Source organism: Megalobrama amblycephala, linkage group LG12, assembly GCF_018812025.1.
Source record: "Megalobrama amblycephala isolate DHTTF-2021 linkage group LG12, ASM1881202v1, whole genome shotgun sequence".
NCBI lineage: Eukaryota > Metazoa > Chordata > Actinopteri > Cypriniformes > Xenocyprididae > Megalobrama > Megalobrama amblycephala.
In genome coordinates this window covers 8,327,100-8,351,766 of record NC_063055.1, presented here as the reverse complement: position 1 = coordinate 8,351,766, position 24,667 = coordinate 8,327,100, and the positions used below count along the sequence as shown (strand labels likewise).

The window sequence follows — 24,667 nt, the reverse complement described above, 5'->3', positions numbered from 1 at the left end:
GGGGCCTGTGGGACAGGGTCATTAGTGGATCGCCCCGAGGATGAACGGACTCTCAAGAGCACACATTGGCATTTTAACAAGCCACTGCTTACTTATTCATGCCTGCCTCAAACCGCTGTGAGCATGAAGCTTAAACAAAACATTAACAACCCTTCCGCAGGCTATTGGTCAGCAGAAAATGTGTGAAACATGAATAAGTATCATAATGACTGTATGGACTATGAAAGCAATTTAAATACACAGCATTTTAAGATGGCCACAGATTTCATTTTTATTGCTTGTATATGATGAAAAAATAAACATGCAACAAAAACGAACAGGCTGTGTCAGGTTTTACAACATACTGGGGTTTATATCATTCCATTTTTGATAAGCCGATTTTTGTTTATTGTTTTGCACCCAGACAAGAGTTTAACACACTGTGAGCATTGAAACTGCCTGCTTTGAGAAAATTACAAAAATAGAAATTTGTGAAATAGCCAAATTACAGCATAATTAAACATTTTTTAGTGTTTTTGTAAATGCAAAAAGTTGCCATAATGATGCTAATGTGTTTTGGGCAGTTGCCAGGGTGTTGCTATGTAGTGTTGTGTTCTGAGTGAATTTTAGTGTGTAGCTATGTTGTTTCTAAGTGTTTATTTAGTGTACCAAATTAAAAGACCCCAACCTCAAGAAATCCCTTAAATGTTTTTTTTTTTTCCCACCAGGCGAAAATTGCATGTTTACTTAGAAGAGTGAAAGCACAATGAGTTACTGACAGATTAATACACGACCGAATCCTTGGCCTTAAGTATGAGCAATATTTAATATTCTGATGTTTGCACATTAAATCAAGAGTGACTTACAGTTATCTGGCATTTATGTATTTACACTACAGTTTAAAAGTTTGAGGTCAGTAAGATTTTTTTTGCTGCTGTTGTTTGTTTGCTTTTTTGGATATCAATACATGTATTCATCAAGGACACATTAAATTGATCAAAAGTGACAGTAAAGACATTAATAATGTTACAAAAATGTATATTTCAAATAAATGCTGTTCTTTTGAACTTTATATTCAAAGAATCCTTTTCCACAAAAATATTAAGCAGCACAACTGTTTTCAATATTGATAATAATAAGAAATGTGTCTTGAGCACCAAATTAGCATATTAGAATGATTTCTGAAGGATCCTGTGACACTGAAGACTGGAGTAATATTCAATTTTGTCATCACAGGAATACATTACATTTTAAAATATATTAAAATAGCAAACCGTTATTTTAAATTGTAATAGTATTTCACAATATTGCTATTTTACTGTATTTTTTAATCAAATAAATGCAGCCTTGGTGAACATAAGAAACTTCTTTCAAAAACATTTAAAAATCTTACCAACACCAGACTTTTGAATATAGTTTATACTGCACACAGTATGCAAATGTACATAGAAAAACTGCATGACCTTATATTTTTCTAAACATTCAATACAAAGATAGCGAATCAGACTAAGTATCCCGCAATGCAGTGTGCTTGACTTACAATGTGACAAATGAACTGGAAGTAATATCAACCACAATTTTTAAATCTCTCTCTCTCGTCTCGTTATTTAATAATACTGCCAAAAACATGCCCATATTTCCGACACTTTAACTGGGCACCACTCATGCAACCTAATCAGACCATGTGACGATAATACTACCTTGAGCATTTATAACTGCATACTGTTTCACATGCATTATTTGCTTTAAAATAATACGCATTACACGGTATATTCTGCCTAGTATGCAGTAAAACCTGCACTAGTACTCCACATTCCACAAAACCCCATAGTTTTTTGCAGATCTGTGCTGATCGTGGTGCAGGCATGGCATGATGGGATGTGACAGGCGAGCCGGGGAAGATGCACTGCACTCGATGGCGTCTGATTAGTGGTATGGATAAGTCCATCAGTGAGCGGGCGCTGAGTGCTGCTCACTGTGTTAAGCTCTTGTGTCCTAATTGAATACAGAGTGCTGTGACTGCTGCCAAAGATGCAGAGCTTTTCGAGAAACTGGGTCTCATTTGATCCTCTCAGTGTCATAACCACAATGTACCTCTGCCTGACTGGAAGAGAACAGCTCAGATATGCTCTTATCACCTGATCCCACCGGGGATGGTTTAGAGAGCTTTGTGCGTTACAGAAAATTGTCTCGTTCTTGTTTTATATGAGGAGTAATGTGTCAGCAACTGTTTAGATTGTTATGGACACCTGCTTAGGAGACTAAATCCTCAGAAGGGTGCTTGTAGAGACGTGCGGTAATGACTCAGACACTATCTCTCAAAACACACACATGCATCTGCTGCAGATCATTGATCGCACACCAGAGCATCAGCAGAAATCACGGCCAGCTGTAAACACACACGCCCATGTCCTTTACGGAGATTTTGTTGACAGCAGTAGCACAGCACCACCCACACTGATCCTTCCTTTCTCTTGCATGACATACTGTAGGATGTCACCAGATTGTGTTTTTGATGCTAGTGGATAGTATGTTCTGCTGGTAAATAGCAAGTCCTAAACCAGCACTAACCAGCGTGGAGTAGCATGGGAACTGGTGGTGTCTTAAAGGCACAATATGTACATTTTCGCCACCAGAGGTCGCTTATTCAAAACAAAGGCGTAGCTTGATGATGCCTTGATTTCATGGGAGGTGTTGTCTTCACATCTACAGCTGGTGGAAAAGAATCGGGATGGGACTCGGACAGAAATCATGTTCATTAATGAGATTATTAATGTTAGTATGAAGCAGAGCAAGGCCGAGTGCTGTGCGAGCAGAAACAAGGCCGCTGGAGCAATTGCTAATGAGAGACGAGCGCGACACCTCTCGAGAGCAGTGGAAGCAGCGCTGTTTTATCATATTAGATACATTTGTGTGTTTAAAGTTGTTTAAAGTTGCTTGGCGGCTGCTATGAGACACTTGTTGCACACTGCAGTAAGCTAGATTCATATTAGGCATGGTAAAACATGGTACTCACTGTAAATCAAGAACACAAGATTTCGAGGGTAACGCATGTATGATGTCATTGATAGGCGACACACAGACACGGTCCGTGTCCTGGTTAAAATTGCTTATTTCTCTGGATTTAAACATTTTTACGTAACAGTCGGGGTGTACGCCCCCAATATTTGCATATGCCAGCCCATGTTCCCAACATTATGAAAGGCATTAGACAAGGGCAGCCAGTAATGTCTGGATCTGCACAGGTGAATCAACAGACTAGGTAAGCAAGCAAGAACAATAGCGAAAATGGCAGATGGAGCAATAATAACTGACATGATCCATGATATCATGATATTTTTAGTGATATTTGTAAACTGTCTTTCTAAATGTTTCGTTAGAATGTTGCTAATGTACTGTTAAATGTGGTTAAAGTTACCATCGTTTCTTACTGTATTCACGGAGACAAGAGAGCCGTCGCCATTTTCATTATTAAACACTTGCAGTCTGTATAATGCATAAACACAACTTCATTCTTTATAAATCTCTCCAACAGTGTAGCATTAGCCGTTAGCCACGGAGCACAGCCTCAAATTCATTCAGAATCAAATGTAAACAATAGAACAGTATACAATACTCACATAATCCGACGCATACATGCCGCATGCATGACGGACACTTTGTAAAGATCCATTTGAGGGTTATATTAGCTGTGTAAACTTTGTTTATGCACTGTTCTAGGCAAGCGCGAGCTCCGTGGGCGTGGAGCACGAGAATTAAAGGGCCAGTAGCCCTGAATCGGCTCATTTCTAATGATGCCCCAAAATGAAGTAAAAAAATGAATTAAAAAAAATCTATGGAGTATTTTGAGCTGAAACTTCACAGACACATTCAGGGACACCTTAGACTTATATTACATCTTTTTAAAAAAAGTTCTAGGGCACCTTTAAACTCAAAGAAATTCATAACCCCAATGACTAATTTTAACAAGAAAGGGAAAATTTGTCAAGAATTTGAAAAAAAAATCTGATTGAAAGATAGTTTTTTTGACCTTGTTGGGACTTTTTTTTTTTTTTTTTTAGTCCCCATGAGGAAACGAGCTTATAAATCATACAGAATGATATTTTTTGAAAATCTAAAATAGCAGAAAGTTTTCTGTGATGGGTAGGTTTAGAAGTAGGGTTAGTGTAGGGGGATAGAATATACAGTTTGCACAGTATAAAAACCATTACGACTATGAAATGTCCCCATAAAACATGGAAACCCAATGTGTGTGTGTGTGTGTGTGTGTGTGTGTGTGTGTGTGTGCGTAAAAGAAAAATTGCATCGATGCCGTTGTTATTCACTTAAGATCTTCCTTTCTGGCATAGCTCTGAAAATGTATTTAAACTGGGCAAGCACAAAACACTTGACATGTTTGAAATCATTGATATTATCAGCTACATCAGAGGAGAAGATTTCCAACTAATTAAAATGATTCCAAAATACTGTATGGCTTTATGATACTTGAAGTGTCATTCAAGAGTCTTCTTAACTGCTTTTATGGTGCTTTTATGTAATTTTTGGAGCTCCGAGTGTACTCTAAATAAAGCCTATAGAGTATAAAGGACCTCTCACCCAGGGGCCACATGAGGGCAAATCATTAGCATGTTTACTCTAAGCTTCTGAGGTGCTGGATGAGCTCAGCTGAAACTGATTACAGAGGCAGTGGAGGCGGAGCTGAGACATGGGATACGCATCATGAGAGAGGAAAAACAGGAAGTTAGGGAAAGAATATTGCGACGAGACCCAGGGTAAATTTCATTGAACCATACAACGTCCATTATCCCAAAATCAATACACTATCACCGAGTATGAGTCATCTCCCCAGCTGGATATCCATAACAGTCTCAATCTGTTACACGTTCTGACTGGAGCTACTGTGTGTCTTCAGTCAATAGTGACGCTCCTAGACTCCAAATAAAAAGCCACTTCGTCGGGCCTATCAGATGCTTTTGCTGTTTTCCAGGTCATCTAGTCAGACACCCAGTTCTGGATGCATCAAAATCAAACGTGGGAGTGATCAAAGATGGAGAAGCAAGCAGCAGACCAGTAGCAGCACAGCAGACACAAAAACTAACTTTTTCTTTCATTGTGTGTATAAAAAGTCTGCGTGATTTGAGTCTCTTTTTTTAATCAGTTTTATATACAAAGACAGCTATAAATAAGGTTGATAAAGCATCCTGACCAGCAAAATTGAGCAGGACTATCTGTTTGTCTAACCAATGTCCAGGAAAATCATTTGCAGCTTAAACCTAAGGTTTCAGTCAGGGTTCATTTTCAACCAGTTTGTCTACAAATGTTGCACATCACTAAAGACATCTTAATGTTTTGTCCCCTCAGGACTTTCTGACAGATCTGATGATGTCTGAGGTGGATCGTTGCGGAGACAACGAACATCTCATATTCCGCGAGAACACGCTGGCCACTAAAGCTATAGAGGAGTACCTGAAACTTGTGGGACAGAAGTACCTTCAGGATGCTTTAGGTAAAAACACTGACTTTGAGTACGTCTCTGTAAAATGTATATTTAATTGTCCAATGCTTTCCTCACAATTCCTGCTGTGATTTTAGACCATCAAATATGCTTGTGAGAATAAAGAATCAATAATTTACTGCTTTTTTGTGTAGACTGTGTTTTTGAAGTTCTGCTCAATTATTTAAGATATCACATCTAATATGAGCACAAAATCGGGGAAGCTTTAGGCTCGGTTTCCCTCAAAAGCGCTAGTTTGATGCCGAGAAACTACTTTTAAAAGTAGTCTGTGAGAAAGTGGCGAAGCTTACATAAACATAGCATACTGTAGTTTCATTCAAATTACTTGGTTCATTTTTTTTTTTTACATTATGAAATTAAACCAAATCAAAACAATTGTTTGATTCATTTATCTTATTAGAAAATGAGTCAATGATTCATTTTCAGTTTATTCAAGTGATGTAATGTTATTCAAGTACATTATTTTAAATAGTTTTAATAGTACTATTCATTTCTAATGAGAAAGCGTTGTTTCTTTAGCATTAACTGAAACGTTTACAGCAGGGTGGTACTGCAGCTGTCTGTGCTAAATGAGGTTTTCCGCATTCTTTACTTTCTTTGTCCCAGGTGAGTTCATCAAAGCTCTGTATGAGTCAGATGAGAACTGTGAGGTGGATCCATCAAAGTGCTCCTCCAGCGACCTGCATGAGCACCAGAGCAACCTCAAGATGTGCTGTGAGCTGGCTTTCTGCAAGATCATCAACTCTTACTGGTAATGCCATCAAATTCTCCTCTCATATCGGCGTCTACACACAGCTCATTATGGGAATTCTTTCTATTGGAAACATCGTTCATTTAATGGGTAGTTCCAATATTGGATACTGATTGGTCAATTATGGAGTTCTAATTGTGCTTTAATACACAACATAGTTCACCAGCTTCTGTGCTTTATAGCACTGCACCATTACGGGGTGGTCATATTACATTTATATGATCGATTCACTTCACTTCCATTCTTATGGATGAGAGAGAGTATACATCTTTTTGTATGTTAATACATTTAAATTTTGTAGTATTCATTTTATATACAAAATATAAATGTATTCATATAGTTAGATGATTATAGTAATAATAGTGATTATACTGAATCCTTTAAATATATCAAACTATTACATTAAAATAGTATATATATATATATATATATATATATATATATATATACATATTCATATTCATATAGTAAAGTGAATATAGGAGTCATAGTGATGATATTAACTAATATAAATGTCAAACTATTGCATTAAAATAGTATTTCATATATATAGTGGGACAGAATATGCTATTTTTATGAAATATATTAAAATTAGGTTTGCATATACAAATATAAATGTGTTCATATATTAAAAATGATTACTACATTTCAAGATATGTAATAAAAATATTAAATACAAATATTAAATATATAATATTTTTTAAATTTTATTTAAAAAATGAAGGTATTTAAATTATATATATATATATACATAAAGTACTGTGCAAAAGTCTTAGGCCATCACCAGTTTTGTTGTTTTAGCAATGCTTTAATGACCATCCATATTTGTTTTTCAGTCTCTTTATTACGATACAAACAGAAAATACAGGAAATATGTACACAAAATGTAAAAAAAACAATTCTGAACAAAATAGTTTTTTAAGCAAAAATCTGTATTTAGTGTGACAAACTCTTAGAAAGAACAAACTCTTAGAAAGTTCTCATCAGATTTTGAAAGTTTTCTTCGCCTTCCAGGCCTTTTCCATTCCATTCAGGTTTAAAAAAGCCAGTTCCTGCTATTGCTCAAGGGAGGTCACTAAATGCTTGCCACTTTAGCCTAAAAAAGCTGTTTTTCTGATTTTGTTTTTTTCCCCTGTTTTTTAATACTGCATACAAATTTACTGTATTTTCTGGTTATGTTCTAATAAAGAGACTGAAAAATAATTATATATGTTCATTATATCATTGCTAAAACAACATGTAATGGTGGCCTAGTATTAATGCATGAACTGGTGAAATATATAGACCTTGAATGCAATGTCAGGCACTTTGAATTATAAGCATACCAAATAGATTAATATAAATTCTGAATAAAAACATGCAAGACTTTAAAGACTTATGAAGGTCTTATGAATTTAAGACTTAATTCTAGGCAGATCCTGAATTTTGTCATTTCTCCAAAAAGCCCAGGATGCCTGGCATAGTAAGACTAATAAAAAGTGAGAGGTCTCCATCTGTCCTCACAGAGATTGTGCAATTCCTCAATCATCACCTACGTTTCTGCAAAACCATGCTGAGAAATCAAATTAGTCCCTCTTGCATCGGACCGGTGTAAGATATTCCATCAGGGGAATGTCATTTTCCTGCCTTGAGGAGTATCTTAGACTGAATCTTGATAAGTTATATCTAACTGTGCTACAGTTTTGTTGTCCGCCATCTTTTATGCCTCGCTGTCTTAAAAAGAGCAACTTAAACAGCAGATTGTGGTGTGCTAGAGGCCGCAGCAGGGGACGTCCTTACGGCAAGGATGTGAAAATTGAGGGAGGGTGTAACGGTTAAAGGGGGCAGCAGTGAAAGTGTTGTGGGAGAAGATGCCGTCCTGCGTTGTTAACACTTAATTAAATGCACACAGTGACTGTGATGCAATGTGGGAATGCAGAACTGTGTGGGAGTTTTGTTGTTTTTGGGACTGTTTGTTACTAAACAGTTACTCAGCGGTGCTAGACTCATATTTCAACTCACTAATGCTGGTTTCAAATCATTTACTCACCCTCATGTTGTTCCAAACCAGTATGCTGGTATTTTTAGCTGTGAACTGTTGAAGATTCAGCTATATGTTGCAATCATCTGGAACGACATGAAGGTGAATAGTTAATGACAGAATTTCCAATTTTGGGTGAACTACGCATTTAACGTTTTTTAAACAGACATTTTGTTTTCTAATCAAATCACTTAATTGTCTTTTCTCTCCAGCGTGTTTCCTCGGGAGCTCAAAGAAGTGTTTGCGTCCTGGAGGCAGGAATGCAGTAGCCGAGGACGGCCAGACATCAGCGAACGCCTGATCAGCGCGTCTCTCTTCCTGCGCTTCCTGTGTCCTGCCATCATGTCGCCCTCACTCTTCAGCCTCATGCAAGAATACCCCGACGACCGCACTGCCCGCACACTCACGCTCATTGCCAAAGTGACGCAAAACCTCGCCAACTTCACCAAGTGAGTGAATTTGTGCTTAAACTTTTTGGAGTTTGTGAGGGAACTGTGAGTTGATGAAAAAATAATAATGAATTAAATCATTAACATATAAAAAAAGAACATAAATTATTTTTAAGATAAAAATAAAATACAGCACTTACTAACTTAAAAAGTTGAAATAATGTATTTACCTGCCTGTCATGTGACCAATAACTGACATCAGTAAAATAATCCCATAAAATGATCCCATGCTGGGAACCTCTAAAAGGTTCTATATATGAAACACGGAACCCCTTAAGGTTCTATATGGAACATTTATAACAAAAGCTATAACATATCACTTACTATACATATTACTAGTTATATTATACTGAAATGACAATGAAATTGATGTTGATCATGAGTTTTAATGCATCATACGCTTAACTAATGTTAAATCAGTATAATAATGGACAATATTATTCCTGTGGTTGCAATTAGTTATGTGAACATACTGATAAAGTGTTTTAAATGGTACATTTTCAAACTGTATTTACTGTGTTTTTACTGTCATAGGTTTGGCAGTAAGGAGGAGTACATGTCCTTCATGAATCAGTTCTTGGAGCATGAATGGACCAACATGCAGCGCTTCCTGCTGGAGATCTCCAACCCAGAGACCATCTCAAACACAGCAGGCTTCGAGGGTTATGTTGACCTGGGCCGTGAACTCTCCACTCTTCATTCTCTTCTGTCAGAAGCAGTCTCACAGCTTGATCAGGTGAACACATATCATTTTTAATGGGAAAATATATATATAACGCTGAGTTTTCTCACAGACGATCGTATAACTCCAGTGAAAAATAGTAGTGTTTGACTTTCTTTATCATTGTAATTTGAGATCAGAAAATAGTAGAATCTGATGAATTACAAAGAGCTCAGTTTAGTTTATCAGATGATTATCAGAAGTGAATAGATTTTCATTTAAGATAAAATACAGACAGTACCGGCTTTAAAATCTGATTGGGTGAGCCACCATCAAAGTTAGTGATCTAAAATGTGAAATAGCAGACATATGCACACCTGAGAAATGATGAATGCACATCAGATTAATTTAGAGGCCCTATTATGCTTTTTACGTTTTCATTTTTCTTTTTTGTGTAATGTTGCAGTTTGAACATGAAAAAGGCCTGCAAAGTTACAAAGCACAAAGTAATTTCAAAGAGAGTTATTCTCTATATCAGTAAGCACTGTTTCTGAAACGCCTCCATTTCAGTCTTGAGTTTTCTCCGGGAACGAACACATCACAGTATTCCTCATTTGAATAGTTCCCACCCAAGGCATACACAAAAAAGGGTTGTGTAAAACTTGCTATTACGGTAAGGGGTGTGACATTTCCGAAACACGACCTATTGGTCGGCTAGACCAATCAAAGCACAAGAGGGGCTTCATAAAGACTGGAACTAAACAGAGCGTTACTGACAGACTGGAAAGAGAGGTGCTGCAACAATGTAAAATATCTGAAAAATAATGTTTTTAAACATCTATTCTATCAGACCCCAAAACAAAATCATGACTTTGTAAAAAGGGCATGATATGGCCTCTTTAATATTTAGGCACTATGTTTCTAGAAACCATAAAACAGTTACAGTATTAAAAGTCATCTTACTGTTAGGCTAAATTGTGCACTGTCATTAACACCAGCAATTGACTATTAAGATTCACACTCCACTTGTGTTGAATCTAACAACACCCACTGAACAGTAAAATCACTGTAATGCACAACCTCTCCTGTCGTACTGCTCCAAACTGTGCTGGAATAACATACTAAACTTTATTTTAAGTTGTTTTTCTGTAGTGATGTATTGTCTTTTACCCACCAGAGTGAGTTTAGCGCTCCATCAAGTTTGAATCCAGTCAGTCACAATTCATTCTCCATTGTATTGTAGAGTACTATCACTAAGCTGGGTCCTCTAGCACGGATCCTGCGGGACGTGAATTCAGCCCTGACGAACCCCACCGGAGTCCCTGTGTCGTCTCCCACCGAGCGCGTGGGCTCACCCAGTTTACCCAGCAGCAGCCTGTCTACCGGTCTGCAGAAAATGGTCATGGACAGTGAGATCACAGGGTAAGACAAGCTATACAGTAAGTAGTCTCACAGAGCCAGACTTTTCCATTTCAGCCTAGTGTAGACTAAGTTGTAAAGTGCAAGCTATCATTCTATTGTGGAATACGGTAAAAATGAAGGTGTAACATTTCCCGAGCAAGGCTCTTATAAAGTGGCACATCATCTCTTGCTGCTTGAATGGTCACTCTGTGCTTTCAAAGAAGATTAATTGGATCTATATAATAATAATTTGTTTTCAGATCTATTACAAATCTACATATGCATTAATTTTCTCAACTGAAAGAGCACAGTACTAGCCATGCCAAGGTTATGGGTTCAGTTCTTTGGGAACACAAATAGTACTGATAACATGTATGAATGCACAGTCAGTCATTTTGAATAGAACTGTTTGCCAAATGCATAAATAAACCATTCAAAGGTTTATTTCAAAAAAAAAAAAAAAAAAAAAAAAAAAAATTATATATATATATATTTTTTTTTTTTTTTTTTTTTTTTTTTTTTTTGAAAGAAATCTCTTATGCTCACCAAGGCTGCATTAATTTATTTGATAAAATAAAAACAATAATATTGTGAAATATTACAAATTAAAACTGTTTTCTATTTGAATATAAATGTAATTTATTCCTGTGATGCAAAGCTAAATTTTCAGCATCATTACTCCAGTCTTCAGTGTCACATGATCCTTCAGAAATCATTCTAATATGCTCTAATATTTGGTGCTCAATAATTATTTATTATTGTTGAAAATATTTTTGTGGAAACCGTGATAGATTTTTTCAGGATTTTTTGATGAATAGAGTTCAAAATAACACAAATAATTTATTTGAAACAGAAATCTTTTGTAACATTATAAATGTCTTTACTGTCACTTTTGATTGATTTAATCCTTCCTTGCCTAATAAAAGTATTAATTTCTTTTTTTTTTTTTAAATGTCACCCTAAACTTTTGAACGTGTAAAGGTAGAAAGAGGCAATATAATGCATGCAGTTAATATGGCCAGACTTATCCTGATTTGTTTAGACTGGAGAGAACCAAGCAAGACATTGTTTATACTTTCCTTTTCTTCATGTGCAAAAAAAAAAAAACTTCAGGGTGGCTTCAGTGTGGTTTATCCTCTTGCACAGAAAGGCATATTTTTTAATGTAGTCTTGAATCAAAGCTATATTTCTGTCATGAGACTTAGTGTGCAGCAATATTTTGCCAAAGTACAGTGTTTGGACTGTGATCTGTCATATCAGCACACACATCCATTAGCCATGCAAATGAGCTAGAGTGGCAAATAATGAGTTTGATTTGAATTAAAGAACAGCTGTGATCTTCAATTTTGTCCTGTCGCCACTTGGACAGGTTGGTGGATTTCACTCGGCTGCCCTCGCCGACCCCCGAAAACAAGGATCTGTTTTTCGTAACGAGGAATTCTGTGATTCAGCCATCGCCTGCCCGCAGCTCCAGTTACTCGGAGGCCAACGAGCCAGATGTTCAGATCCCCAACGGCAGCAAGAGCTTGTCAATGGTGGACCTGCAGGACAGCCGTTCTCTTGAGAGCGCTCCCAACACCTCCTTCAGCGACCCCATCAATGACAGCCAGACCTCCGTCGGCCAGGGCACGGGAGTGTGGACTACCCGCACTGCTAAGGGCAACACGCCCAGCGGCCCGACCCTGAGGAGGGCAGCTCAGACCCCCACGACACCAAGCACAGAGACCGCCCCGGGAAGGTCCCAGCTGCTGGCCCCGCTCTCGTTTCAGAACCCCGTGTACCAGATGGCCGCCGGATTGGCTGTGTCGCCCCGTGCGGTGGCCGATTCGGGATCTGAATGCCAGAGTTCCATCAGCTCCCAGAGTAACGCAGAGGAAGCAGCTACTGCGGGCTCAAAGCACCCTTTCCTGAGCCAGTCCAGCACGGGGGCCAGTGGTGGAGGGGGCAGTAGCGGGGATGAGTTCCTTCGCCGTTCTGGAGAGTTCACCCGCAGACAGCTTTCCCTCACCGAGACTCAACACCAGACCAACGTACCGCGGCAGAACAGCGCAGGGCCGCAGCGCCGGATAGACCAGCCGCCTCCGACCGTCACAAGAGGCCGCACTCCACCCAATATGCTCAACACCGCACCCTACCCCCGCCCCTCCAGTGGAAGCATGATGTCATCATCTCCTGACTGGCCAAGCAGCGGTACCAGACTAAGGCAGCAGTCGTCATCCTCCAAAGGGGACAGTCCAGAATCCAAGCAGCGGACCCTGCACAAACAAGTGAGTTAATTGTGACAACATTTTTAGTTTTTGTCCTTTTGATGAAAGTATCTTTTAATTTTAGTAAAAAAAATTGTCATAACACATAGTTGAATTTTAGAAAACTAATTTTACTCAACAAAAATAACATTGTAGTGCAAAATTAAATATTCAGCATGTCATTTAACGAAAACATGTGCTTGTTGACTAAAACCGATTTTATTAAGCAATTCATGATTCATTTATTTTACTTGATCAGCGCCAATGTACCCAAATGTCCTAATAGTTTTTAACAGTTACTTTTGTATGTTTACAATCAAATGTTGTCAAAACTGTAGATGTAAAACCAGCGGCTGTGTTGTTTGCAATCACGTGGTTCTGGTGACGCGCGAAATTCCGATGGAGGGCAAGCAGTGAAAATTAGAATGGAAGAGATGGGGAAAAGTCCTTTCTTTGCTGGTTTAGAAAGGTATTAAACAGAAAATCACAACATATGTTGGACGCGATCTTTATGTTATGAAGAGGAGCGACTTTTCCGCTGAATTAAAAGAGTTTCCTGTCATCGAGGAGGTAGATATAGAGGATGTGAAGCTGCTGTCACGCCGTGTTCAGTTCTAGTCTGGGTTTGTTTATATCGCGCTGCCTTTCTACTAGTGAAGTTAGAGCAGTACTTTGATTTTCTGTCGTAATTGTGAAAAATGTCGCCATTGTAGGTCATTTATGCTGAATCGAGAATTGTAATAGGAACTCACGATATCGTTCGTGGAAAAAAAAAAAAAGGACGGTAATACAATTTTCGCCTTGGTTGAGAAGGTGAGGGAAGAGGACTAGCAAATGTAATAATGTCACTAAATAAAGCCACTGCCTTTCACTCAAAATAATCACATACTTTGCTGAGTTTTGTATTTTGTGTAATAATTAACATTATGTTTTAGAGTATGATCACTCGGCTTGTGAATGATTATAACTTGCACACAGCCACTTCAGAACTGTTCACGAGCTTCTATGGGTTTGATTTTGGTTGTCATTTGTTGAAATAAATACAAAAATACAGCGTGTCTGTCCTGAACGTGACCCTCCGATTCCCCTTCGTGGCCATATGGGAAGTTGAATATTTACAAAAACAACATTAAAACTAGTTAAATTTACACGCTTCCAACAAATAAATGGATCGACTTCTGTCAGCTTGTTGAACACATTTATTTTATTTGGACATTTTCTACGATACGATGGATGAAGCAGCAGCGCGTGACACTGTTCTCATGGTAACCAGATCAACATTGTGAACACAATACTACAAAACTGAAGTGAAAATACCAAAATTATAATTAAATAGGATAAAATATCTTATCCTCCCTGCAAACGATAGCATGAAGAATGTGAATATTTAACCAAGTCAAAAAGGTAAGCAGGTATCCATATTCATTTAAGTATCAGCAGACGCAAAACGCTATAAAAGGCGACAACTTTTAAAGTTAAAAAACGAAATAAGTTATAAAAAACGGTATAAGTTATGTAAACGATATAAACACCTTCTGGGTTCTCGATTTTATCGATTTGAGCAACCATAAACGACGCAAAACATGCGAATTTTGAGTTTTTGATAGGATTCCTATAGAAAAACCAGTCCCTGCCCTCCAGACTCATTCGCGCTGCTGCTGTGACGTCATGTGCAAACAACCTATTGAGATGCTATTATAGTTTTGTTAATATTTTGAATTAATTTTCATGTTATTTTAATTTTAGTTTAAATTTTAGTAATTTTGTTGTATTTTTGTCATTTTCTTTATTCGTTTTTTAGGGTTTTTTTTTTTTTTAATGTCTATATAGTTTTTTTTTTGTAGTTTTGTTTTCAGTTTTTATTTTAGTAAAATGAAAAAGAGAAAAGGTGCCTTGAAATGAGAATCTTGAACCTAAAATAAGTTTAGTTTTTTATATATATTTTATTTTATTTCAGTTACAGTAAAGTTTATTTTATTTCAAGAAATGGAAATCATGGTTTTAGTTTTAGTTAACTATTATAACCCTGAATGGGATAGTGCTTCTTGTAGGTGCTATTCATCTTTTTGACCACTAGATTTACACTGTATTGAAAAGCTCTTTTTCTGAAAGCACATGTAACCACTTCTGTTCGAACCGCCCGCTCTAAGCGGGACTCGAACCCGGGTCTGCCGGTATGGGAGTCAGCCAAAGACCACAGTCTCTACGTCAGTCGCTAGAGTGCCTCTTGAGATCAGGGGAGTGAGGTTTACACACACACCTATTACCGTCCTACGTCCATACATGTAATAAAAAAACAATAACAAGATATCATCGCCACGAATTAAGAATTTGTTACCTCAATTTAGTGGCCTCAATTTAATTAAAACATGGGAAGTAATTAATAAATGTGTAAGGCTACATATGCCATCACAAACGTTGCTTTTATTCAAGGCAATTGAACTTATGATTTTTCTTTGGACAATAAACGTTTTTAAAAAATACAAAGGACTTATATTGAAGAGGAGACCCGAGTCATATCTGGAGATCAGAATATCACAGAGAATTGATGGGCTGTGCTAGTGAGTAGCCCAATATAGCAACATGCTAACAACTAGCGTTGCGGCAACAAGTTTTGCAGGGCTAGCGCCACTCATGTTTTTTTCTGAAATGTTATAAACCTAATCATTGTTATTATTGCTACAATCAAGAAAAAGTTGTTATACTTCTCAAAGTTCCAAGTTCTATATAGAATTTTAAAACTGATCACAACCTTTCTGTCTCTTTATGTTGCTACATTCCCATAGCTAATTTAGATACCACTAAATTAGCTCCCACTCGGCTGATATCCTTAAAACAACTTGGCACTCCGATCTCTCGGGGGATAATGAGCCTTTTGGTGCATCGCTACAATCAAACAAGGCTCTTAGGTTGAGATGAACACGCAGCCCTCTCACTGTCAGAGGCGAAAGGAACGGAGCAGACAAGCAGAATTAATTGCTGGAGCGCAGACGCTGCGCTAGTGATTAAATGACTGCTCGCATTGTCCAAACTGTTCCTTTGATGTCTGCTGAATGAATCTTCATTAAAAAATGATCAAGTGTTTTTTTCCAACGAGCACAAGTGTTGTTGTCACCTTGAAAAGTTTTGAGGCACTTGTTTGCGTGTGTATGTTTGTGTGTAATTTGATAGCAGCTGTCTCATTTTGATGTTAGCATGGCCATATTATGATACGATAATGCATTTGTGTGTGTGTTTGTTCAAATGAACTTTTATTAGGCTCCATCCCCTGTGAATCCCAATGCGTTGGACCGCACTGCTGCATGGCTGCTGAATATGAATGTGCAATATTTGGAGCAGGAGGGAATTGACCCAGATTCGAAACACCGGGAGGACTTTCCAAACAAGGAGGATCTCACACCAACTGAAAAGGTAATAATGAGACCTCATTCTGCGCTACAGCAGCATAAAAACAGGAGAAATACAGCAGGCTTACTGTTTGCGTGTTCAAAATTAGCCTCCCGTGGGCACACAGACAGGAAGTGCTTGCAGACGGTGATGATCTCTTATAAAATACATTAGCTGCTTTCTCTATTTATCATCACTGGAACATGATGGACTTTCTGATGATTCTGATTGGTCGTTCCAGGAAGGTTACCTAGTATGTAACGTCCAACATGTTTATGAATATTATTTAGGCCATGCTGACATTGCTAGGTAACCTTCCTGGAATAACCAATCATGTAAACCTAATTAATATTCATTAGCTAAGCAATTGTTTTGTTGTTGTTGTTGTTGTTGTTGTTGTTGTTGAAAAATATATATTTTTTTATTCAGCAAGGAACCATTAAAAGCAGCACATTAAGCAGCAACTTTTTCAACATTGATAATAAGAAATGTTTCTTGAGCACCAAATCAGTATATTAGAATGATTTCTGAAAGATCATGTGACACTGAAGACTGGAGTAATGATGCTGAAAATTCACAGGAACAAATTACATTTTAATATACATTAAGATAGAAAATAGTTATTTTAAATTCTAATAATTTTTCAGGTTTTTTACTGTATTTTTAATCAAATAAATGCAGCCTTGGTGAGCATAAGAGACGTCTTTCAAAAACAGTAAAAGATCTTACCAACCCCAAACTTTTGAACTGTAACAAATTGCTAACATTTTAAACCAGTTTCCTTCTCTAAAGAAGAGTAAAGAAAAACAGAACCATCCAAAGTTTTTTTCTTTTTTTTTCCCAAGCGCCAAGACGTGAGGATATTTTAAGCTCGGATCTAGTTGCTTAGTCACTGCATCTTGTCATAAACTGGTATGAGGATGGTGGATGTCAAACTGCAGACAGGTTGCTTGAAGAGTAGATGTGCACTTCTGAAGGACTTTAGATAAAGTTGCCTCTTGATCTCTCTAGTGTTGTAATTTAGGCAAACAGGCTCCAATCACTACACTGCAACAGTAGAGAGCACGCGCCTGGTTCAGGCTCGTCTGCCGTCTCTTTCCCCCGCTCTTTAATCAATAATGAACCCGGCGGAGTGCACAGAGTGTGTACACCCACATACTCAATCCTCTCCCTCAGCAAAACCCCACTGCATCCGTGCTGTTTGAAGCTGTTAATGTAAGTGATGCTGTGAAGATTGGTTGAATCCTCTAAAGGGAACGGAGCTTATTGCACAATAACGTTTTAGTCTAGATGCAAAACAACAAGATGAAAAAACACTCCAAAACCAGGCTTACTAGTTCATGTCTTTGCATATTTATAAAGCAGTCAGTTTCTGTATCTATAAGCCCTTGACCAAGCAGAATCTCAAGATGGAGAGTATCAGCAGTGAATTCTTAAAAACTTTCTCCTTAGAACAACTGCATAAAACATTTCATACCACTCTTTCTCAGTTTCTGAATAGCCTGAAGCAAAAACACAGCAAAAATAATAAAAAAAAAATATATATATATGTAAACATCCCTAAAGCAAGATAAATTTACTTGAAAAGCAAAATTTGTAATATATTAAGACTAGATTTTGTATGCAAGATTCTTTTTGCCTTTGAGTAAAAATTCTGACATTTCCAGTAAATGCGACATTATATCTCACATTATGACTATTTCTTCTTTTAAACTTAATATCAAAATTACCAGTTTTTATTTTTTTTTAATTTTTTCATTTTATTCATTTATTGTTTTACTTTTACTTTTTTTTTCAGATTCATCAAACATCAGTTTTTATTACCCCATTGGAAAATAATTTGTTCAAGAGTAAATCAAACATTTTTTGTAAGGTTTGTACTATAAACAAGAAAAAAAAAAAAAACTATTTCCCAAAGAAAAATAACCTTATTTCAACATAAAACTTAAAAATGTAAAAAAAAAGTTAGTAAGCTAATATTGTCACATGTGCACTCCGTTTTGGACTTGTTGTTGTTCCATTTTCCACCACCAGTTAGTCACCATGGCAACTGATCATCACCATCATCACACCCAGCTGTTCCCAATCACCCTCCTTGTTATCCCGTGTATATACCCTGTGTTTCTAGTCTTGTGTTGTCCGGTATTGTTCGTACTATGTTGGTGTATGCTCCTGTGGATTCCTGTTTATCTCCTAGTAAAGACTTATTGTGACTCTATCTCCTCGTCGTGTGATTAGTATACCAGCAACTGTAACAAATATACATTTGTGCATGTAGCAGACACTTTTATCCAACGCAACTTAGAATGATTTCAAAGTATAGCTGTTATCATTTCATGCATTCCCATGACCTTGGCTTTGTTAGCACCATGCTTTACTGTTTGAGCTACAGGTTTGCCCCAGACGCATGAAAAAATAATCTTTGAAACATTCAGCACCTACTATGTATATTTCATACAGCTTTGCTGGATTTCCCAGGCTTAGCAGACAGGTACGAGATGATTAGCAGGGCTATATTCATGTAATATGCATTTCAAACCACAGCCGTGCACATCTGAGAACTCGCTCTTTACACACCTTTTGTCTTCTATAATCCTGCTATTAGACTTCTTCATTCTCTCTTTCCTTCCTCAGTATCAGCAGGAGATAGCTGTCCTGCAGGAGAAGCTGCGTATTTCTGCTAAAAAGCTGGAAGAGTATGAATCTCGCATGAAAAGCCAGGACGACCAAACCCAGAAGATGCTCCTTGAGTACCAGGCCCGGCTGGAGGACACGGAGGAGCGATTACGCAAGCAGCAAGATGACAAAGAGCTCCAGATGAAGAGCATCATCACCAGGTGAAGATCTGCTCTGAAAGCAGGAGAGTTTGGGTGAATTTGGGATGGTGTGGCCTTGTGATTTATGATCCAGTCAACTTTGTAGTTCAAACCCCATAAAGGATGATCCATTAGATATTATTAGGGTCCAAACTTTAGGAATCCTAGATAATCATCAGATGGTAAATTAAGTATTCTGTGCTCAGTAATAACAGCCCAATCTCTAATCTTCCATTTCTTGGTAAAATAATTGAAAAAATCCATACAGCTCAATAACTACAGTATCTCAACAGCAATGAACTTAATGAGACATTTCAGTCTGGCTTCCAGGCAAACCACAGAAGCACAGAAAATGATCTGCAAGTGGTTTGGAGCTTTTAGATCCGAGTGCTGCTTTTGACACTGTTGATCATGAGCGCATATAGAACTGGGTCGGTCTATCAGGTCCTGTCTTAGACTGGTTCAGATCCAACTTAAGTAGCAGGGAATACTATGTTACACTCGATACCTACACCTCCAGGCATTGCGTCATATCGCGTGGTGTTCCTCAAGGCTCGATTATGGGCCCTTTATTTAATCTTTACATGCTTCCTTTAGCTGGTGTAATTAATCAGTACAATATTTCCTTTCACCAGTATGCAGATGACATGCAACTCTATCTTTCACTTGAACCAAACACAATTCAATTTTCATATTCACTTCAGTTCAGTAAGCACGTAAGTAGCATATGCAGCTTAAAGATGTATGTGGAAATTTGTAATTTTCCAGGTTGATGTCAGTTGAAGAGGAGCTGAAGAAAGATCACGCAGACATGCAGGCCATCGTAGACTCCAAACAGAAAATCATCGAAGCCCAGGTACATCCAAAATCACCTTTGTTATGTCTTTATTCATTGTAAAGACAAGTCGAGGTTTCTCTATATTTTGTTTTTTATTCTATCTAAAACAGCATTTTCTCATTTTGGTTTAATGAGCTTTATGGAATATATTTAGGAATACTAAAAAAATAATAATGTTTCTTATAAATGCAGCAAATCAGTATAATATAATGATTTCTGAAAGATCATGTGACACTGAAGATTGGAGTAATGGTGCTGAAAATTCAGCTTTGCATCACAGGAATAAATTACATTTTGAAATGCATTAAAACAGAGAACAGTTATTTTAAATTGTAATAAAATTTTTATGTATTTTGATTAAATAAAAGTAGCCTTGGTGAGTCCAAAAGTCCAAAAATTAAAAAAAACATTAAAATAAAAAATGACAAAATGATAAAGATTCTGCACTATTTCTAAGTCACTAATCAAATAAACAGATTTGTGGTATTGATTATTCTTGTACAAAAGAATTTTCTTGCTTCCATTGAAGCACAAGATGCTTTTTGGATCATTCTCAAATCAGGCTGTAGTACATGATCATCAGTCCATGTCAGCTCGAGCGCTGCTGTCATTAAAGCAATAGCGGTGCATACTAAATACTAAGAAATCAATGTTAACTTTTCACTCAAGTTCTTATGCTGATAATATAATTTAATGAATCATTTTCTATTAAATAAGAAAAAAAAAAGATGCATTTTGTATCAATTGTCAGCTACCCATTTGCAGGGTCATAGCGCCCTCTTGTGTTCTGTTTAGATTTCAGCATGATGTGATGAGTTTGTCTCTGAGGTTTAATGTGTTAATGCAGTTGAAAGTTTAATGATAAACGCCCATGTTCTCCGGGGACAATCAGCATCTCTCGTTTGATGAGCATAAAAACCACCCACTGTGGATTCACTTTAGCACTCATCAAAATCATTAAAGACTTTGTTTACATCATAGATTTATTTTAGAAAAGACAAGGAGAGATTACTGCTGTCGCCGCATGAATTTTAATTGAAACTCTGTGAATTAATTTTATGGGTTTTGGACTCTGTAATTAATCCGTAATGTTCCAGTCCAAAGCGTGCCAGTCACCTTGTGTCCGTTGCGGAGTAGAAAGACTTTAATTAAACATTAAATATCATGCACTGTTAATCACCTTCTTCTATCTGACCTCCATGAACGGTCACTCCCCACAGGAGAAGAGAATCGCATCCCTGGACGCCGCGAACGCCCGGCTAATGAGCGCTCTGTCTCAGCTGAAGGATCGGTACAGCATGCAAACGAGGAACGGCATCTCTCCCACCAACCCCACGAAGCTGCAGATCACGGAAAATGGAGAATTCCGGAACAGCAGCAACTGCTAGCGTGGATACAAACACACACACAGGGCTATGCGCTGGACAAGGGCTATGGGTAACTCTCTTATAATAAGGAAAAAACGGCGCTCCAGCAGGTTTAAATTTTACTAGTTCGGAAAATAACTCCTTTGGGAACAAAATCGGATAGAATGTTTAAGAGTTGCACAATGTCACACAGTTGTTTCAGTCAGTATATAAAGACTTACGTGAATTCTTTTAGATTATTAGCCACGCAAAGATGTCTAATGGAATATTCCCATTCATAGCCTTTGTCATGAGAGCCACTCGGTCACAGATGTTAGCCGTGACCAAATACTGTATTATCTCTAGATTTCAACTGTGCATATATGCCTTTTGATTGGAGTTAGCATGATAATAATAATGATCATGAGTATGTAATTATTTGTGGAAACACTATTTTCTGCTTTCTTTTTGTTGATGCATCTGTACATTTCATGTAAACATGAATTTTTTTGTTGCTTGTGTCACTCCAGGGCAGCAGTAGCACAAAATGCTCGCTTTTCTTTGTAACGTTAAAGAGAAAAATCGCATTTTGTTGCATACTTTTTTTCTATGCGCATTGCGTTTTAGCCTACGACGCGCCTCATTAATGTATATAGTTTTTTATGGGCTTTTCAGAGAAAAGAGATTTTCTTTTTTTTTGTTTTTTTTTTTTCGTACAGTGTGTATTTCCCGTGCTGAGGTCTGCAGAAGAAGAAACGTAAGCTCCGACTGAACACTGAGGTGCTGCTTTTAGACAGAGCAAAGATGGCGACACACTTTAACCCCTCTGGAAACGCTCTGTGCTCAAAATCACAACCAACGCTGTGGATAGAAATGTCCTCGTACTGCTTGCTGTTCACGTGGCCGGTATTAGACTCCATATCCAACATCATACCTACAGTACAATCGGTGTCTGCCCCCCTACGATGTCTTTCTTCCACTCTATGCACTTTCTATAGCATTAGAATGGACCCTTTAACCAAAACCTGCTTCTGTGGACTTGTTATAAAGGCTATTCAGAGCAGCAAGTACAAAGCATATAGCATTCAGCACTTCTACTGGATGACAGAGGTTTGAGATGATGCGTGAAGGGTACGTGGCTGTTTTTTTTAACTTAAAAGTTGCGATGTTTCCTGCTCTTCAAATGCAGTTTGCATCAAACAAGCTGGGAGTCGGTGCAGCACGGCAATAGTTGTGTCAACCTCGCAGACCCCGAGAGTTTGCTCGGGTATCAGGCGAGCCTGTTTTAGCTTCACTGAACTTTATTCAAATCAGGTTCTCGGAGATGGAGTTTTAAGACTGTCAGAGTTTCTTTATGTATAAATATTCATATCAGTTTGTTCGGGACAATAATTTTGGAAAACTGCAAGGGCAAACCACTTTGTGTATAAATCTCATATCGAACATCTCCTTTTCTTAGAATTCCCTATTATCGCTACATTTTTTTTTATTTATCATACAGGCTTGAGAGGAACTATGCTTTGTTTAATTGTTGTTTGGAATTGATTTTTAATTTATATTTTAAATTATGTTCAGCTAATTTATTTATTCAACTATATTTGTTGTTACAACCCCAAAATTAAGAGAAGTTTGAGGGCTACATTAAAAAGCGATATTAAAGTCGCGATTATCTTTTCTTCCCTGTTGTGACGTATATCCGAGTGAAACGGCTTCTCGAATGAGAAAAAATGTTGGGCGGGACTTGATTATGTCCATCAGGAATTGATTGGATCGATTGCTAATTGCTGAGATGTCATGCGAGTGACGGGTCCCGCCCTCACGTTAGTAAACACGTCATCAGAGATGTAGTTGTGAGAGGGAAGGAAAGTTATTTTGATTTAAGAATACGAGGGCAAACGATTTAAAAAATAATAATTTTTAATAAATACTGCAATATTCCATAAACAAATAAGAACTGACCATTTTGATTTCATGGGGACTTTAAATTTCTTTGAAGTTGAAGTGTGTAATTGTTTGAATGTTAAAATATTCAACCAATGGCGTGAGGTTGGGGGCGGGACTGTCTTTTTATTTGACCAGTGGGGTTCGAGAACATTCATTATTTTTGCAATTGCGGTTAGTGTGGCTAGTGATGCAGAAATTACACACACACATTTAAAGGGTTAGTTCACCCAAAAATGAAAATTCTGTCATTTATTACTCACCCTCATGCCGTTCCACACCCGTAAGACCTTCGTTCATCTTCAGAACACAAATTAAGATATTTTAGTTGAAATCCGATAGGGAGTAATGGACACTTCCTCTCTGAAGATCCATAAAGGTACTAAAAACATATTTAAATCGGTTCATGTGAGTACAGTGGTTCAATATTAATATTATAAAGCGACGAGAATATTTTTGGAGCGCCAAAAAAACTAAATAACGACTTATTTAGTGATGGCCGATTTCAAAACACTGCTTCAGGAAGCATCGGAGCACAGTGTGTCGACTCATGATTCAGATCGCGTGTCAAACTGCCAACGGCTGAAATCACGTGACTTTGGCGCTCCGAACAGCAGATATTCTCGTCCCTTTATAATATTAATATTGAACCACTGTACTCACATGAACCGATTTAAAAATGTTTTTAGTACCTTTATGGATCTTGAGAGAGTAAGTGTCATTGCTCCCTATGGAGGCCTCACGGAGCCATCGGATTTCAACTAAGATATCTTAATTTGTGTTCTGAAGATGAACGAAGGTCTTACGGGTGTGGAACGGCATGAGGGTGAGTAATAAATGACAGAATTTTCACTTTTGGGTGAACAATCCCTTTAAGGTGAGGTCACATTTTCTGTTGTTTGGCAAATTTTTGAGGGCAAAATTCATTAATTAAAATAGGAATCTACTCGGTCAGGAATTACACGTGCGGGTGAACAATTTCCCGCAACAGCAGTTCAGGTTGGCCTTGCGAATTTGCCACATTAATCATCAGAAATCTACTTGGTTTGAAAGTGACTTCTGTTTGAGCTGTTTCATACATCGCTACACTGTTGACAATAAACAGTCCACAAATTTTTGTCCGGAATTTCAGTAATGTGACCACACTTTTATAGTAACCTAGTTAATTACAGAGAAATTGAAAACAAGCTAATAAAACATTTCACATGAACTTTTGAAGGCAATAGTACGGCACATTAAAACATTAAAGAAAATGATTTTTCATCCCTTAATACATTATGTGAAAGGGCTGCTGTTTAGTGTCACTTGGTTTAAAGG

The 24,667-nt window shown here is 37.5% G+C and overlaps 1 protein-coding gene across 10 annotated transcripts in view; it reads left to right on the top strand.

Annotated features, from left to right (window-relative positions):
• Positions 1-23,334, top strand: part of dab2ipa (DAB2 interacting protein a) — a 129,489-nt gene extending 106,155 nt beyond the window's left edge. For 9 of the 10 annotated variants that reach the window (XM_048208852.1, XM_048208850.1, XM_048208855.1 and 6 more), the window contains 10 exons: positions 5,341-5,485; positions 6,101-6,245; positions 8,478-8,714; positions 9,249-9,450; positions 10,619-10,797; positions 12,146-13,043; positions 16,281-16,433; positions 19,044-19,246; positions 19,994-20,081; positions 21,284-23,334. In XM_048208852.1, the coding sequence (XP_048064809.1) occupies positions 5,341-5,485; positions 6,101-6,245; positions 8,478-8,714; positions 9,249-9,450; positions 10,619-10,797; positions 12,146-13,043; positions 16,281-16,433; positions 19,044-19,246; positions 19,994-20,081; positions 21,284-21,451 (2,418 nt within the window). In that variant the 3' untranslated portion in view covers positions 21,452-23,334. The remainder of the gene's footprint in view (positions 1-5,340; positions 5,486-6,100; positions 6,246-8,477; positions 8,715-9,248; positions 9,451-10,618; positions 10,798-12,145; positions 13,044-16,280; positions 16,434-19,043; positions 19,247-19,993; positions 20,082-21,283) is intronic. The other variant, XM_048208851.1, reaches the window with a different exon arrangement.
• Positions 23,335-24,667: the final 1,333 nt, after the last annotated feature.